This window comes from Malus sylvestris, chromosome 16, assembly GCF_916048215.2.
Source record: "Malus sylvestris chromosome 16, drMalSylv7.2, whole genome shotgun sequence".
Classification (NCBI taxonomy): Eukaryota; Viridiplantae; Streptophyta; class Magnoliopsida; order Rosales; family Rosaceae; genus Malus; species Malus sylvestris.
Genome location: NC_062275.1, coordinates 31,763,946 through 31,781,710, shown reverse-complemented (window position 1 = coordinate 31,781,710; position 17,765 = coordinate 31,763,946). Strand labels below are relative to the sequence as shown.

Below are 17,765 nucleotides of genomic sequence, written 5' to 3'. Positions count from 1 at the left end.
AACCCGTTTCTGATACACAAGAAAAGAAAATATCATTTTCTCATCGCGAACACTGTGGCATCCAACACAGGTTAGGCTTACAAACATAGTGCATCTATTTTAGGGTTCAAGCATGATTAGTTAATGTCCATGCCCATATTAGGGTTTGCTGGATTTGATCCCTCTGTAATGGCTAACAAGGAGATATTACTTCACTTTACAAAATGGGTTAATCATACTACAAAAAGTGACTTTAGGCCTAAGTAAACAATCTCAAATGAGTACTTCAAGCATCTCCCAATTTGCAAATTAGATGTAAAGCTAGATTTACATCTACTCAAAAATATTTATAAGGAGTTGAACATATGCATTTTTTTTGCATCTAGTTTTGGTGGCCGAGCAACAAGAATGAAAAAGCAAGTGACAGAAGAATGACTTTTGCCGCCTCAAGAATTAAAAAAACCAAGAGTCAAACATTGAAACGTGCAGAGATGTATATGTGGGATAAAAATCCACTTTTACATGTACATATGCATCCGAGAGATGTATATTTTGGCTCCAGTGCATACATACAAACGAAGAGATGTAAATTTTGATTTACAAGTGTTCGCTCCTTTATGTTGAAGGAAAATTTTGATTATACAAAGCTCATAGAGCAATATGTATGCGGGCATTTAACTATTAAATGGCAAAAGCATCCTTGTATGCGCTAAAAAACAAAACTTAACCCATTGAATTCAAAGCCAAATAGTGTGGTGAGCCAAAGACCAAACTAGATTTCTTTAGAGTAAAGGCCTGCATTCCTTTCCTTTAGTTGGACTCCATAGTCTTCATCTTCACCACTTTGCTCATTAGGTTCTTGGATTCGGATGCTTGAATGGATTCTCCAAAAGGCTCCAAGGTAGGAGACCTCTAAGTTTCAACACCGAGGATGATTGATGAAGAAGATGAATGACCTAAGAGAAGAAGATTGCTAGACGTTCTTCTTCCAGGGGCCAGCCTCTTCATGGAAAGAGAGAGATAAGTTTTTCTCTCTTTGCCTCTTAGAAACTCTAATGAGGGAAAGGGTTATAATTCCCTTTATATAACCACTTACATTGAATGGCACAATATTGAAATTAAAACCAACTCTCTCTCCTTCTCTCTATGGTCTACCTTGGGGTTATTTTTGGGTCATTGGGCTCTTTGTAATTAAGTTGTCACACAACGGAAGTTAACATGTTTGCGATGTTAAGGCCCAAAACTAACCTAAGGTCTAAAATGAACTTATTTGTTTGATTAATTAACATACTAATTAATCATAGCTATAAACAATTAAACTATTTAATTGTCCTTACTCAACTCCGCTATATCCCCCAATCATTACCTTACACGGTGTGTTATCCATTAGGCTTTAATTAGCGAGGCAGTGGGTAATTAGAATTTTTATTAATCGATTGTAAATTGAAACTTACTTTAAATTCATATTTTAGTGATTATTGATCTTCAGGGCTTCCACAAACCATCAGTGACACCTAGCAATATGTCATGGCTACCCAAGCTATGCAGAAAAGGTTGGAGAAACTATTCATTTTGAGATTACAATGCAATATGGTCCTTCTTCACATCAATAATCGTAATCACATTCTTTGGTTGATAGTTTATTCATGTTTACTATTCAATTTGACTCTTTTGTATGTGATTACTTTTAATGTGACTTGGAACGTGTTGATGCATAATATCAGGTTGACTTTAGAACAACTAAAGTTTCTTAAGGTTCTTTAGGTCACTAAGTGTAGCTAATATGTAAAGAGATAGAGATAAGAAAGCAAACAAAAAATGTATGTGGTTCACCCTAAATTGGGTTTCTTATTAATAATGTAGAGTTTACATGATACAAAGGTTTAATCATAATCATCATTATTTAGTTATAATAATGGATTAAGTATAATAATAGAATTAGGGATTAACTGTAGGAGAATAGTCTCATTTTATAGTTTAGGAAAGTCATATGCTTTCATCCGTGGTCGATGTATGACTCTAGGAGTTTTATTCTAATTTTGACACGTGTCACGTTGTGATTGGTCTCTTGATTAGAGAGGAACTCATGTGCTTCGGTAGGAGTGCCTCAGCATGAACCTTTCAATAGGTCCTTAAGGGCCCGTTTGTTTGGCTTCGCTAAACATCCTTGGACTAGACTGGACTGTAATCCGGTGTTTGTTTCACACGGGGACAACGTTTAATGAGACTCGCTCCGACTGAGTCCGACTAACAGCTTCGCTAGAGGGTCTTAGCGAGATCCCCGAAATTGGGCGGACTGCTAAGACCACACTACTACGCTTCACTCCTACCTGTTTCGTCCTCCCATCTGCCTCTTCCTCGCGTTCCACAACCCATTTCCAACCCAGATCTTGCAAAATCTGCCTCTTCCGCTTCGTCCTCCCATCTGCCTCTTCCTCTCATCCTCCCATCTGCCTCTTCCTCGCCTCTGCCTCTTCCTCTGCAACACCCTTTAATCACCGCTCATATCTGAAACAAAGCTCCACCTACTGCCCAAACCTCAAAATCCAACCACAAAAAATTTATAAAAAAAAAGGCGAAAAAAATAACTACAAAGTCCAACCCAAAATTCAAAATCCACCCATTGCCAGAAAATTATGAGATGACTTTGTAGGCGGAGAAGGCAACACATGTATCAGAGGAAGGAGAGAGATCCGAAATTTTTTGGCAAAAAAAGGATAAAGAAGGTGGAAATTTTTAACAGTGGCAAGAGGGTGAAGAGGATGAGCTTGTTTTGAAGGATTTGCGATGAACTTTACACATGCGTTTCGCAGAAAAAGATGGAGGAAAGAAGAAATGGGGCTGAGCCAGAGGTAGAAGAAGAAAGAAGATGGTTCTGGAGGGGCGTCTGTTTGGAGTAAAGTAAAAGAGGAATAAATATGCATTAAAAAACATAAAATATTATTATATAAACATTAAATAATATAAAATATTACTATTTATGCATTAATTAATATAATATTATAGTTTATTAATTGTTCTGCTTTTTAGTCCGACTATGCACCAAACGCTTCACTAAGTTAGTCCAGCTTAGTCTAGTCTAAGTCAATCCAGCTTAGTCCCTGAAGCTAATCCAGTCCGAGATAGTCCGGTGCAACAAACGCACCCTAAAGGTATTAAGTTTACAAGTGCTCAATAGTTTCGGGGTTGGTGAAGTATGGTACAAATAAGGCTTCCTAAAGTTTTCGAGTGAGGAAAGCTTCTTGGTTGGAGACTCGCAAAATCTAAGTTTCTAAGTAATCATAAACCATCCAAGTACCAAAGTGTAGTAGTATACAGTAAGACTCCCCTAAGTCTCTAATCGAGAAAGATGGCCGAAGGAGTTGTCTTTAAGTTTGGTCGCATCATTTAAGGGCTAAAATATTGAGTATCACCATTGAAAAATTGGTAATGTTCCTTTTTCTTTGTTGCTTCAGCCCAAAGGCTTACTTCTTTTCTTCTTCTTTTTTACCAGGCCTACCTTCCTTTGTAGTAGGTTGAAAATAATCAGCCAAAATTGTCCCTTTCTTTATGTTGGGCACCTATTAGGCCTAAGCTTTGGGCTCATCTTTCTTGTTGGAGCAACCCAGCGTCATTCATGCATCTCAAAGTTCTACTATTTTCAGAGGAATGACGAACGAAAGAGGAACCAACAGTGAATGAAGTTTAGGTTTGAAGGCTTCATTCGAATAAACCTCCCATTTGTTGGCTTGGACAAGTAAGCGGCGTCCCTAAGCAACATTATGCTCGACTTTGTAACCATTATGAAGGCCCTATTACAAGGTCATGAAGCGCGTCGACGTGGCCTAGGGAAGTGGCCCACGCTCAAAGAGCCATGCCAAATCGCAGGTCCTTCTCTTTCAATTCCAAGAATAGATTGTTTCATTGGGGAGCACTCCTTAATTTTTCGTTAGGGTCAGCTCTGCAGGTCCAGGTCAAAGACGATATTGGGGCTAAAACCGCCGAGTTGACTATGAAAATTTCGTGGGTCCTTGATCTATGCGAAGGTCTGAATCCTCAAGTTATGGAAGCTGAAGTTATTGAGCATGGTGGTATAGAAGTTGGATGTGAGTGTTGCTTATAAAGATGGTTGTACTAGGGTGGGCAAACGGGTCCTAGACCCATGGGTTGGGGCGGGTACCCCTGTTTTGTGGCGGGTCCAAAACTAAGAAACACAAAACGGGACGGGGAAAGGCGGGTCTTAAATAGGAGGGAACGGGCCCTTGGCCTGGCCCGTTTCTAGTAAGGAATAATTAGCTTAGATTTAATGATTAATCAAATCATGTACTTTCCACCGTTGGATTGGAATTTTTTCCCATCTCAGTCTTTATAGATACTCAGACTCAGATATAAACTAATTCATTAAGTTTCCCTTTTTTCTATTCATTCACGACGACATCCATCTATCACCAAGACCTCGATCTCTCTTCCTGATTTGCTCCCACCATCCCATCTGCATCTACCACACCATTATCAGACTTCGATCTCTTCTCCTAACTCGCTCCTACAATCCCAACTTCGTTTGTCGCCATCATCATCAACTCCATTTGGCAGCATCATCATTAGACCTTGATCTAGTGTAACTGAATACATGCAAGAAATTGGGATAGGGAATGCAATTGTGGTTGACGATATGGTGCTCTTTGATGTCTAATGTAACCCTAAACCTTTTCTGCTGTGTCTTTCTCACTCACTCTCTCGAAATTAGTCTTTCTCTATTGAACTTGAAAGGCCGAACGACAAATTGGAACAACTCAAAACGACGAAACAGTCATCTCCGTCATCTGATTCAGACCTATATTTGCAGCGCCGTTGCGCTCTACTGACAATCCTCTTCAGTTTTAAGGTATTATGGTTAGGGATTTAGGATTGAAATTAAATTACAGTTTTCTAGATTTAGGGAATTTTTTTTTTTTGGGTTCTTGAATCTTGATCTTTGTTATGTTCCAATTTCAAATCTTTTGTTAAATTGAATTTGAATCTTATATTGAATTAAATTGAATTTGAATATATGAATGTCTTGTGATAGTTTTAGACTTGTATATATTTGAATCTTCTATTTCAAACTTGGGTATTTAGATTAGTGAAACGTTTCTGTAAATCCAAGTAATGTAATTAGATTATAAGTGGACCAAAATATGTTCTTAAAAATAATTGTAAATGGACCCATGGACCCATCTTGAACTAGCTCGTTTCGAACGGGCCAAGTTAGGTATCGCTCCAAATTTTGAAATTCCATTACCCGACCTAGCCTGCCCCATCACAATTTAAAATGGGTCCGGTTAGGTCTCCCCAAATTTGGACCTAACCCGGCCCGTGCCTACCTTTAGGTGGTACTGGTCTTGGAAATTTTTTTTTTCGAATAAGAAGATGACAGCGGCGCTACTTTCTTTGTTGAAAGGTAATGTGTAAAATTTTTTTTGTATTTTTATGCCTTTTTTGGCCTGTTAGTTTTTTATTTTATTTTTTGGCATTTTTTAGTTGTTAGCCTGTTTTTTTGTTGTTGTTTTTTTTTTTTTTTGTGGCTTGTTTTTTCTATTTTCGATTAAGAAAAAAAATGTGGGAGAGACCATATAAATAGATAGCCTCGTACATTCTTTTGGCATTTTTTAGTTGTTAGCCTGTTTTTTTGTTGTTTTTTTTTTTTTTTTGTGGCTTGTTTTTTCTATTTTCGATTAAGAAAAAAATGTGGGAGAGACCATATAAATAGATAGCCTCGTACATTCTTGAGCATCAGTGCTTCAGGCTTTGTTGAGTTTAATAATAGGTTAAGGTGTGCAAAGCTTCCTTCCTTCATAATTGTGTGAAGCTTCATACTTGTAGCTCCCATCCTTCGTAAGTGTGCGAAGCTTCATACTTTTACTTTTCATCATTCGTAAGTGCATGAAGCTTCATATTTATAGCTTCCATCATTCGTAATGTGCGACGCTTCATATTTGTAGTTTCCATCTTTCATACATATGTGAAGCTTCATAATGTATAGGTTGATTTTGTACCCAAGTAGTGGAAGCTAATTTAGAACTTTATAAATTGATTTTGCTTCGCACACTTGTGAGCATCAGTGTGCAGCTTGTTGTAGTTGTTGAAAGTTCAGAGAAACCACATAATATGATTTTGCTTCGCACACTTGTGAGCGTCAGTGTGTGAGACTAACCACTTGTTGTAGTTGAAGGTTCGAATAACAACATAATATGATTTAACTTGACATACTTGTGAGCATCAATGTGCGAGGCTATTTTTTGTTGGGTTATCGTCGTGTTGTTGATAAAGTTGGAGAATCTGCACAATATGATTTTCCTTTGGACTAGTATGCATCACTCACCGAAGCTTCCGATTTATTGTCATTGGTAAGTGAAGTTAAGATGTAATACTTGCATGTTGTCAAGTGTGGCTTCATAGGTTATCGAAGCTTGTAACTTTAGAGTTCTTGTGAACGTTGGAGTAGAAAGTACATAAGGCTTTCAAAAGCCTATAAATGAGTTTGCTTTGAACAATATTGATGGGAACCTAACTAGATCTTGATAGAAATGTATAAGGCTTTTGAATAACCCCAAATTAGCTTCATTTGAACCATACCATTGGGATCCCAAAATTTTTTTTGAAGCTATGATGTTTGACTTTCTAGTATAGTTGAACGATATATCTAATAATGCTTCATATTGTAGGTTGCAAACTAAGTCACTAAAGAGTTAAAGCTTATACATTGCTTGAAGCTCTCGATAAGCTATATAATTGATTTTCCTTCCAAAAATGCCCTTAGGAACCCATACCAGTATTGTAGGGTTTGCATTATTGAAGAGAGAAATGTCTGAAGCTTGCTCAAGTGCTCCGGATTGAAGGATTCGTTAAGCATCTTTAGCAGATGCAAGAAGGTTGAAGAGCTTTGGCAAGTGACCACCATTATTATGATTGACATGTTGAAAGAAATAATCTTGTAAAAATGTTGGCCTTTGTGTACTATATGTAGCTTTCTAGGTTAATAAAGCTTCAGACTTGTTGAAGAGACTTGTAGAAAATATTAGGTTGAATTAATACACACGTACTAAACCCTTTCTAGGCTTATTGAAGTATCACACATTGTTGAAACCTTTGTTGGCTTCTAATAAGACTTTGTTGTTGACAATAACCCTTATTAGGCTTAAGTGCTCCCATAATTGGGTTGAGTTTGAGCTTGTTGATACCTTTTGAGTTGTACGACTTAAAGGTTCTTCATTGTTTATGAATTCTAAGAACCACAAGTACGAATTGTACCATTCCTCAACTAGTTGGTGAGAAGAAGGTAAGTTCCTTCATAACCTGGTCCGTGGAAATAGTGGTGGGTTGCCAAAGGGTTAAAAAAGTTATTAAGGTACAAGTTGTACCATTCCTCACCTGATTGGTGGAAAGAATGGTGATTTGCTGGAAAAAAAATGTTTATTAAAGTATTGTTTGTGTCCTACATCACCTAGTTGGTGATACGAAGATGAGTTCCTTCATCACCTAATTCGTGGGAAGAGTGGTGAGTTGCCGAAGGACAAAATTCTCTATTAGAGTACTGGTTGTACTGTCCATTACATTGTTGGTGATACGAATGTGAGTTCCTTCAGTACCTAGTTGGTAGGAAGAGTGGCGAGTTGCAGAGGGTTCATTGTAGTTTGTGTTAAGGTACGCATGTCTAAAGCCCTAAGTTAGAGTATAGAGTTAGGTCAGAGTTAGAACAAGTGTTTCATCATTTAGAAATTAAAAGAGTTAGACAAAATTGTCTGGATTGCCTCTTCATTAAGTATTTGCCAAATGGCTTGTGTTACAAGAGATCCCAAACGGCTTCATGTCATAACATTTTCTAGCATGTATGATTACTTTGAGTCTTTGTCACCTAGTAGCCTTTTCTTCAATACCCAGTTCCCCACTTTGAAAGAGTGAGGCTTGACCCCTAGAGTCATAGTAGTTAAAGGTACATTCACTAATGGTTGTCTCGATACAAACCCTTTATCCCTTTTGTTTTAGTGAGGTTGTTGAGAGTAAAACTACTTCCTCTTGCCAAAAGACAAATAATTTTGGTGACTTAGTAGGTTGCTAAGTGGGGCAGGAGGGTCTGCATTGGGTTTCTGAATGGTTAAAACCTTCTCACTTAGTAGAACTTGACTTCCGATCCCCACTTATTGATAGGGGTTAGTCATAGGTCGTTCCCTTGGTATGTTCTGGCCTCGTCAAAGGCATGATTATAAGCATGCAACATTGCCTTAGAGTAGGTCTTCCAAGTGTTAGCATTGATCATGTACTGGAAAAAGTATTCACATGCCTACCGTGAAAGCCCTGAGTGTTGTTTTATCATTTGCCTCAATGTAACGAAAGTACTCGTGGCGGAAGCGACCAACATATTTATGCAATTACTCGTCTGACTTCTGACAAATGATGTATAAATCATCAGCGGAGTGTAAATAATTAGCTTGGAAGATGTGTTAAGCCATAAAGAGTCTCCTTAGCTCAGTGAAGGAATCCACCGTATTAGGTTAAAGACACAAAACCAATTGAAAGCCCCCTCAGAGAGAGTGGAGGGGAAAATGAGACATCGTTCCTCATCACTGTGTCTTTGGTATGCCATGGTGGATTCAAAGACATGGATAAGATCAATTGGAACTTCCCGTCCAATATACGATTGCAAGCCAAGCTTCAATTTCATTTTTTCTTGTACATGGGTGTCAAGGATTCTCCTACTGAGAGGGCCGAGCATTGGCTGATTCCAATTAGGTATCTTGGTTTGAGCCTCAATCTTAAGTAGAGTCAGGCATGATTGGAACCTTCTTCGTAAGTTTCCATCATCTCTTTTAAGTAGGGAAGCTCAGTGAAAAGCATGTGGCCTTTTCTTGGATTCAAAGTACGTTTTCTTGTCCTTCCGAGACTTGTCCATTCTTCTCTAGCTTGGTAGTTAGCATGGTTTGTGGTAGATGACCGAGTGCAAGGGTCGTTGATCTTTAAGTCTATGTGGATGAGTTTTTCCTAACACTACCTCAAGAAGTCCCAATAGTCATAGTAAATGGCTCTTGATCCTTCCATTGAATCAATTCCCTCTATAAGAAGGTGTCTCTCTCCACTTCTCTGTAACTTTGGGTTGAAGTAGTTAGGTTGAGTGAAGTCTCATGTTTACCAACATTTTGGTGAGAAGGTCGTTCCTCATTATGAACATCTATGTTGAGGACATGTAACCCTCTGTATTGGTGGTTACCCATGTGATGATCAACAGTCACGGAGGCAATGGGCTTGTGAGATTAAGTCTATCTTGCTTCATGGAGCATCTCAAACAGCTTCTCATACTATTCTTGGAGGATTTCATTCCTGGTCGTTATTTTGTTGTCCTGAGCTTCCAGCTCTTTAACCTTAGCTAGAAGAGCAACTTTCTTTCTTACCCTCATTTGTTGCCTCACGCCGCGTGAGGGGGCATCATTATGTGTGTTGTGGTTTCCCTCACTCCCCATGTTGAAGAAGGATGCCAAAATCGAAGAAGAGTGTGAAAGATGGAAATCGGCCTGACAAAGTTGGTGAAAGTATGAATCAGTGTCCTTCCCATGGACGACACCAAATGTTGATGCACAAATCAAGTTTACTTCGGAACAACGTAAAGAGTCAAGGTGTGACTTTCGTAAGGTTGTTTAGGTCACTAAGTGTATGTAGTATGTAAAGAAATATAGATAGGGAAGTAAACATAAGAAGTATGTTGGTCACCCTAAATTGGGCTACGTCCACGAGGGTATATGAGTTCTTATTAAAATGTATACTTTACATAATACAAAAGTTTAAGCATAATCATCATTAGTGAGTTCCAATAATGGATTGAGTAGAATAATAGCATTAGGATTAATTGTAGGATAACTGACTCCTTTTATAGTTGAGGAGTGTTGCATGCTTTCGTCCACAGTTGATGTGGGACTCTAAAAGCTATATTATGATGTTGACATGTGTCATATTGTGATTGGTCTCTTGGTTGGTAAGAAACTCGTATGCTTCGGCAGATGTGCCTCAGCATGAAACCTTCAGTAAATCTTCAAAGGTATAAAGTTGACAGATGCTTAGTAATTTCGGAGTTGGTGAAGTATGGTACAAACAAAACGTACTTCCTAATCTCGTTCATGTAATCTAGCTAAATATTGTCAATCGTATTGTAGAATATTCTCCCTCAGCAGTTTAAAGGTTAGAGATCCTTTGTTCTACTTTCACATGCCTACATGATTAGGTAGCTCAACCCCAACAATGTTGTGGACACCCTCAAATGGAGTGCCTTTAACATAGTCAAAGATTAAAGACTTAACCGCAAGACAACTATGATGTCACAGGTCAAATGATTACTTTGCATTATACTAACTAGTGAGTTTTCATGATTAATCACGTGTAGTGTACTCACTCTTTATTGAGCACCTATATACTTGTCTTGATATCATTCACTCCAATGACTAGACCAGTCAGTCTCCAGGGAGAAGACATTGTTAGAAGTATGCCCACAAAGCCACTCATTTGATGTAATAGCTTTTGGAATACTTACTGTATTAAACTATTATATGTTTAATAAAAGGCAAAGCTTATTGTTAATCACTATTTATTGTATCATGTGTCTAAGCAATAAGGGAATCCAAGGAAATTATTAAATCTGAGAGAGAAGTGATCTAAGTAAGTTAGATTAACGAGACCTTTCTCTTATGTTCATTCCTAAAACGTTCCTAGTCATAGGATTGCCAATTAGGCATTGACAATCCCTAAGGTTAGTATGTGTTATGTCAACTCAAGCGTGAGTATGACTAGTCTCAAGTCATTTAGTGTTGGACACTAAGACAAACACGTAGGTGCTCGAAAAGGTAATCGAGTACACTGAACAACGATCAAAAGAGAGTTCGAACATACATGTCATGTAAGAACTCGTTAGTTGCAATATGCAAAGTAGTCCTTTGACCTGAGGTATCATAGATGTCTAATGGTTAGGTCCTTGATCTTTGATCATGTCAAAGGCATTCCATTGAGAGTGTCCACGGCATTCTTGGGGTCAAGATATCTAGTCATGTAGGCATATGAATGCACAACAAGGGATCTCTAACCTTCCATGATGGAGGGAGAATACTCTAAGATATGATTCGGGAGTCTTTGGCCAAAGCATATGAATATGACTTAGGAAGTTTGTTCCAAATCATATTCAATTGAATCATATAAAGAAATATCACATTGGATAGTAGACATGAAACAAACTATCACTCAAACAATGTGATTAAGAGTATTGTATTAGAGAAAGACCGTATTGCATTGTAATTGTAACTGGATAGGTTCTCCAACCACTTCTACTTAGCTTGGGTAGCCATGACATACTGCTAGGTGTCACTCATGGTTTGTGGAAGCCTTGAAGATTAGCAAACACTAATCTTCAACAAAGGGAGAATTGAAATGTTGTTTCAATTCACAATCGATCGTTAAGAGTAACAATCGCCCACTGCCTCGCTAATTGGAACCTAATGGATCGTACACCGAGTAAGGATGAAAGTGAAGAAATATAAATGAGATGGATAAGCGATTAAATGGTTTAATTGAGAATGGTCAAGATTAATTAATTAGTTAATTAATTTTACGAAAGGTTCGTATTGGGCTTTGAAGTTGGTTTTGGGTTTCGGGGCCCAAAAGTGTTTTGGTCCACAAGGCCCATTATATTTAAGTTGTATGACAACTAAAACAAAATGGGCAGTTAGCCCAATAACAAAGACAAGGCCGGCCATAAGGGTGAGTAGATGCAAACTTGAATTAATTACAAGTTTGCCACTCACATGTGATGTAGTATGAAGTCAACTTTATAGCTTTTTCTCATTAGGGTTTTCTTGAGGAAAAGAAGAGAAACACTTTCTCTCTTTTTTTCTAAAATGAGGCCGGCCACTTAGGGAAGAATTAGCTAGCAATCTTTTCTTTTCTAAGTCATCCATTTCATCTCCACACCTCATCCTTGGTGTGGAGACTTAGAGACACCAAATCTTTGGTGTTCTTGGAGATCCTTCCCTCACATCCTCAAGGAGCAAAGGAGCATCAAAAGGAAGAAAAACACAAGGAAGATCCAAGGAGCTAGGAGGTGACTTGAAGGCCCTCTACTTGGGTGAATCCCTTTTGTAAATAAGGATGAGCTTCAAGGGTAATGAATCTCTAAATCCTTCCTTCTCTTTAATATTGTTAAAGAGTCTTGTGGTTCACCATTCACTAGGCTTTGAAAGTCATGGGTTTTAGAATTGTTTTTTAATGCATGCGTACTTTAATGTGTTATTAGTTTGCATATGTGTTCAAATGTTCTCACATGTTCTTAGCTAGGACAGAATTTTTCCTTCAAACATAATATGTACTGATCTATCCGGATTGTCAATACCAAATTGGCAATCCTATGGTTCTGAACGTTTAGGATATGTGTATAACATCTAATGAGACGACTTTAATCAATAATCTTAGTCCTTAGTTTAAACTAAATTAGTTTAATATGTGAAATGTTTGTAAAGTATCATTGATTATTGGCTTTAATGCACATTTTCAACATGTTTGTTAACATAATTTGTTTTCCGCATAATTCGATAAAAAATTTCAAAATTCCAACAAGATTGATTTCATCCCACTTAAACCGTTGGATTAGATTTTTTTTTTCCACGTTTATAAACCGTGGATTAGAAATTTTTTATCCATGTTCATCTGTGGTCTTTATGTATCATTGGCACAAAAATGAAGATTCCATACGATATATGATTTCATCATGTCTTAAAACCGTATATTAGGTGTACATGATTGTGAATTCAATCTTTTCATCTCTTAAAACTGTATATTTTCATCTTTATGATTGTGAATTCAATCTTTTGATCAATGGGTATGTGCAGAAGGGTTATTTGGAAAGTGCCCAGAAGGTGTTTGATGAAATATTAGCACTATCATAATGTTTTCAAGTAGGTGGGTAAAAGTATATTCAACTCCACTTCTATGGCACAAAAGGAAGAAGCAACAAAGTCTTCTGAAGAAAGCAAGCCCAAGCCCCCTCCGGCGGACACAGCCATAGTTATTGCTTCAACCGCAGCTCCCTCTCTTTCCTGGTTCACGCCCAAGAGGTGATTCATTTTCTTAACACTTTTGTTTTTTTTTTTTTCCGTTCTATTTTGGGGTCTGTTTGGTTGGTGAGAAAATATGGAATTCAAGAGAGAGTTTTGGCCTTTTCATATTTTTTAGAGTTTTTTTATTGTTTTTGTTACTTAGGTCTGGGAAATACACAATATTTCTATGTGGGTTTCAGAGATTTTGGTGATTTCTTAGTTTTTCTCTACTTTCCCGACAACCAACCCGGAAATTCAGTTTTTCTTCATTGTGGGCACTAATGTTCTTTCTGTGAAAGTTTATGGATGGAAAGGGAAAATAGTGAGAATTGTTGGATGATTAATTAGTTAAACTATTTTGAAATTGAAAGGAGGAGATGATGTATCATGTAAATGAATGCTCTGGACTCTGGAGTTAAGAATAGAGTTATAAGTTTGAGCTTTCAACTAGGTTAAGTCAAGTATCATTTGAAGGTTTTGCAAGACTTTTAAGTCACTTTAGTATCTCGTTGTGCAATATAAATGTCTTTATGCTGTGATTGCAGGTTACTTGTTATCTTTTGCTTGATTAACTTGATAAATTATGTGGACCGAGGAACAATAGCAAGCAATGAAGCCAATGGGAGCCTCAAAACTTGTATAGATAGTGATATATGCACGGCTGGTACTGAGATTCAGTAAGATACCAAGAGCTATTTGATGGTTTCCTTGTTTCTCTGGCTTTTCATATTTGGTTGTGTCCATACATTGCTTGATTCTATTTATTTGAAAGTGCTGAGTTTTTCGATTTTCGCATATAATCATGTTCTAGATGCTATGGTACAGAAACATTATTGAGATTTCTGAAATAAGAAAATGTGCATCCGCATCAATTAGTTATGGATATAAAAGTTTCACTTGATTTCTAAGAGCACTATATTTGAGATGTTGCCAAATTTGTTCTCCGATTAATATACTTAGCTATGGTGTGTGAAACATATCCATCAACTACAGTCTGCACCAGTGTTGAGACTTTAAGGTTGAGGCAGTTGCGGATTATCTGCATTTTATCCATTTTTAACCAATTTCTGTTCTGTTTACTACACGATGCTTACAACATGAAGTCTTTTGATCTGAGTATCTGACATCATGGTTACTCTTTCTCAGTCTGAGCTTCCACCTGGGGTGGAGTTTGCTCTACTACAACAAGTTTTGAGCCTAACATCGAAAAAACCGAGTTCATTGTCTCCGGAACAGCAACAACAAGTAATAAAGCTCCAACAGATGCTGAGATTAGATTCAGCCAACGTAGCAGTCATAAATGGCAGTTTTGATGCAGCAAGTTGTTACATGTGCAGGGACCAACTTGCTTGGTAGAGCAACAAAAAGCGTGGTATTGATTCAATCGATTTTGATTGTTTGTAATAGTATGTTCACGTAAGGAGTCAATTCAGAGGATCTGCAGTGCAGGAGTACTATCGTATTCGTGTAGCATACACGAGCTTGTGTTTTAGTCTAGTCAGTAAATTAGTTAGAATAGCAAAATTTTGTCTGTATCACAACATTTAAATTTACGTTCTCTCAGCTAAAATTTGTTGCTTCACTTTTGACAATCCTTGCTCCAAACGTTGTGTACTTTGCTCGAGGTATATTCATGATCTCTTCCTTTTGCATATTGTTATTGGTTTTCTTCAAACTAGTTGTAGCAAGCAATTCAAGTGCGCGAATCCAAATGTAGCAATGATAAAGGCTCGGCTATGCATTTGCCATTGCGCCTCACACATCATTGTGGTCTTGGGATTGAATGCAATCAAACCAAAGGTGAATAATTAAGAAAAGCATTCTAAACCCCATCAATTGTTAGGAAAACACCCTTGTTATATTGATGTTTGGAGCAATACTACTCTTGAATCATGTATTTTCCTTCGTTGGCAAGAAATTTGGTTTTTTGTATTTTTTATTGAGTTATACTCTCATCTAATATTATTAATTTTGACAATATCTTTAAATAAAAAGAAATTAAAATAGAACAATAATTTAGTCTCAGTCCAAGCAAACACCAAATTGGTGACAGTACTATTTTCATTATCCTGCTTCTTAGTCCGACACTGTACCAAACGCTTTACTAAGTTTGTCCAATTTAGTATAGTCTAAATCAGTCCAGCTTAGTCCTTAAAGCTAATCTAGTCCGAGATAGTTCGGTGCAACAAACGCACTCTTAGTGCCTAGGGGTGGATTAGGTGGTTTGAAATAGTAGCTCCTGTCATCATTTTTATAGATTCTTTTCTTGAAAAAATGACTAATAGTCTAATTCAACGTAGAATTTGTCATATATAATAGGTTCATTTTTTTTTATTTATATTTGGGACTGGAGAATAGGTCCATATTGTTTAATCCACATTCTTTTAATAATTGCTTCCGTGCCCACGAAATTAGGAAACCAATTTTCTACTTACACGCCACTTGAGATAAATTATTTTTTTTACAAGGAAGGACCTAAGCGTCGGACAGACCTTATATGGCAAGAGCCCCAGGTTTGAGTGTGCAACCCCAAGCCTTCGGTTGTACAAATTTTATGGAAGTCAGATTGTGCATTGGAAGACGTCGGACAACATAGTCATGTTCCAATGTCCATAGTCCGTCTTACGTAACCGCGCTTCCCAAGCTGCTAAACAAACACCACATAATTGGCTATAAGAGACTCCAAAGACAGAGCAACACTAGCGCTTTGAGTATTTAGAATGTGGTAATTTTTGCATAGTTACAAAGTAGTAAGACAAAGCTAAGTCTTAGTGGGAAATTGAGGTTTCCCGTTACCGAAAATAGTAGTGTAAAAAAGAACAAACAAAGTCACACAATAATTAAACTATAATTCTTATTTTAAAAAATTGGAAGTATGAAGTAAAGGTGGCAAGGTTTCACATTCGTTGACCATCCGTAGCGATGATCTGAGAAGATTATCCATAGGAATATACGATTCCTGACATTGGAATCAAACTTGCTTGTGGGCAATTGATGGAATTAGACATGAACTTGTCAGAGGTTGGTTAGGTAGGAGCTGCACATAATTGACATTAACTGAAGTCGGAGTGTCACTCATATGCATGGCTTGGTATGATTTCATGCCTTAGTCTCTTGGAGCGCTATCATGGTTTGTACCAATGTTGTTCACCCAATGTATGGGCTTTTAGGTAGTTCTTATTCCCTCACATGACCAACCACAATACCCTCCAAATTGTGCGCCTGTACATATGCTGATAAGGATATAAAATATATGAGAAACGCTAGCAACTTTTTTATTAGCCTTTGTGTTTGAATCTTTTTATTTCTTTGAATGACACGTGTTATTTTTTACACAAAATAAAAATTTTGACGTCTTTGAATTTATATTTTTCATTTTTCATCATTAAATTCTAGCCAAAAGCATTAAAGATCTTGTTTTTTGTATTAAAAATGACAAATTATGAAAAAGTTAATGAAAAGTCAGTGGAACTAAAACGTGGTGCTTTAATTAAATTAGAAATATTAGTTGCTTAAATGTTAAAATGGTCAATATTTTAGTCATTTGATCAATTTAGTCCCTGTATTTTCAATTTGGCCAATTAGGTCCTTGTGTTTATCTCCGTTAGCCAATTAAGGATATTTTCATCTAATTTCTGTAAAAAAAAAATTGACAAATTATTTGTAAAATTATAATTTATTTGATTTAAAATATTTAAAATTAAATAAAATTAAAAATGAAATGAAAAATTATTCTCATCCGAACTCTCCAACCTCCTTCTTAACATTACCCCCTCTCTTTTCTATGTCACAACCTTAATCATTCCCTTTTTCAAATTGGAAGTTTTATTTCTTATATCTATTATTTCTCATTAATTTGCATTTTTCTGTAAAGAGAAAGAGTAATTATTTCTCATATGATTTTTCTTTTGAATCCTTTATAAGAGATTGAATGTAATATCATTAATTGGCTAACAGAGACAAATACGATGACTAAATTATCCAAATTTACCTAAAACCTGGAGGGGCGCAAAACAGAAAACGTGAGTGGGCAAAAACAAATGTTTTACAAAACCATTTCATTTGTCAACATATCTAACCCCTCGCTGTAAAACATGTATAATTTTTCCCAAAATCAAGATATATGCATATACATAAATATGTATGAAATTAGATCAATTCAAATCATCCTTCTCATAATCATATTCATATGTATGTCATACTAAGATATAACAGAGTAAACAATTCAAGTAAGAATAATTTCATATAAATATAACATGTTAGCCGGAACTCCTGTGGTAGTCTGTACGGTTGAATTCATAACTCAAAATCAATCTAGCCGGAGTCACTACAATGACCTATACGGCAACATACTGCACAAGAGTCGGAACCAAAGGAAAAGGTCTGTACGACAATAATGGGTGTGATATAATTATGCTCAATACTGCTCTCACATAATAGCTGAGCAATAAATCGCTAGTCACCTAAGAGTCGGAACCACCTAAGATGGTCTATGTGACAAGACTGTGCACCTAAATTAGATCCAATATGAGCATATGGTGAGGGAGGTGACATAATGAACAGGCATGTGCCATATCTCTAGCTAAATCACAATCACCCTAGGTGCAGTTTTATGAGCTCAACAGTATTCAATCACATATCACATCATTGACAATTCACATAATCAAACATAACTCACCTGAGCTTACCTGAACGTCCATAGCA

At 36.9% G+C, this 17,765-nt stretch overlaps 1 protein-coding gene across 3 annotated transcripts; it reads left to right on the top strand.

Annotated features, from left to right (window-relative positions):
* Positions 1–4,289: 4,289 nt before the first annotated feature.
* On the top strand, positions 4,290–14,653 carry LOC126606563 (probable sphingolipid transporter spinster homolog 2). Of its 3 annotated transcripts, XM_050273964.1 has the most exons (4): positions 4,290–4,843; positions 12,855–13,079; positions 13,607–13,738; positions 14,208–14,653. In XM_050273964.1, exons 2-4 carry the CDS (start codon positions 12,955–12,957, stop codon positions 14,254–14,256), a joined length of 306 nt encoding a protein of 101 aa, XP_050129921.1. In that variant the 5' UTR covers positions 4,290–4,843; positions 12,855–12,954; the 3' UTR covers positions 14,257–14,653. The 3 variants fall into 3 exon arrangements, with proteins under 3 accessions (XP_050129921.1, XP_050129922.1, XP_050129920.1); XM_050273965.1 differs by lacking the exon at positions 4,290–4,843 and having other exon boundaries at positions 12,806–13,079; positions 13,607–13,725; XM_050273963.1 differs by lacking the exon at positions 4,290–4,843 and having other exon boundaries at positions 12,806–13,079.
* Positions 14,654–17,765: the final 3,112 nt, after the last annotated feature.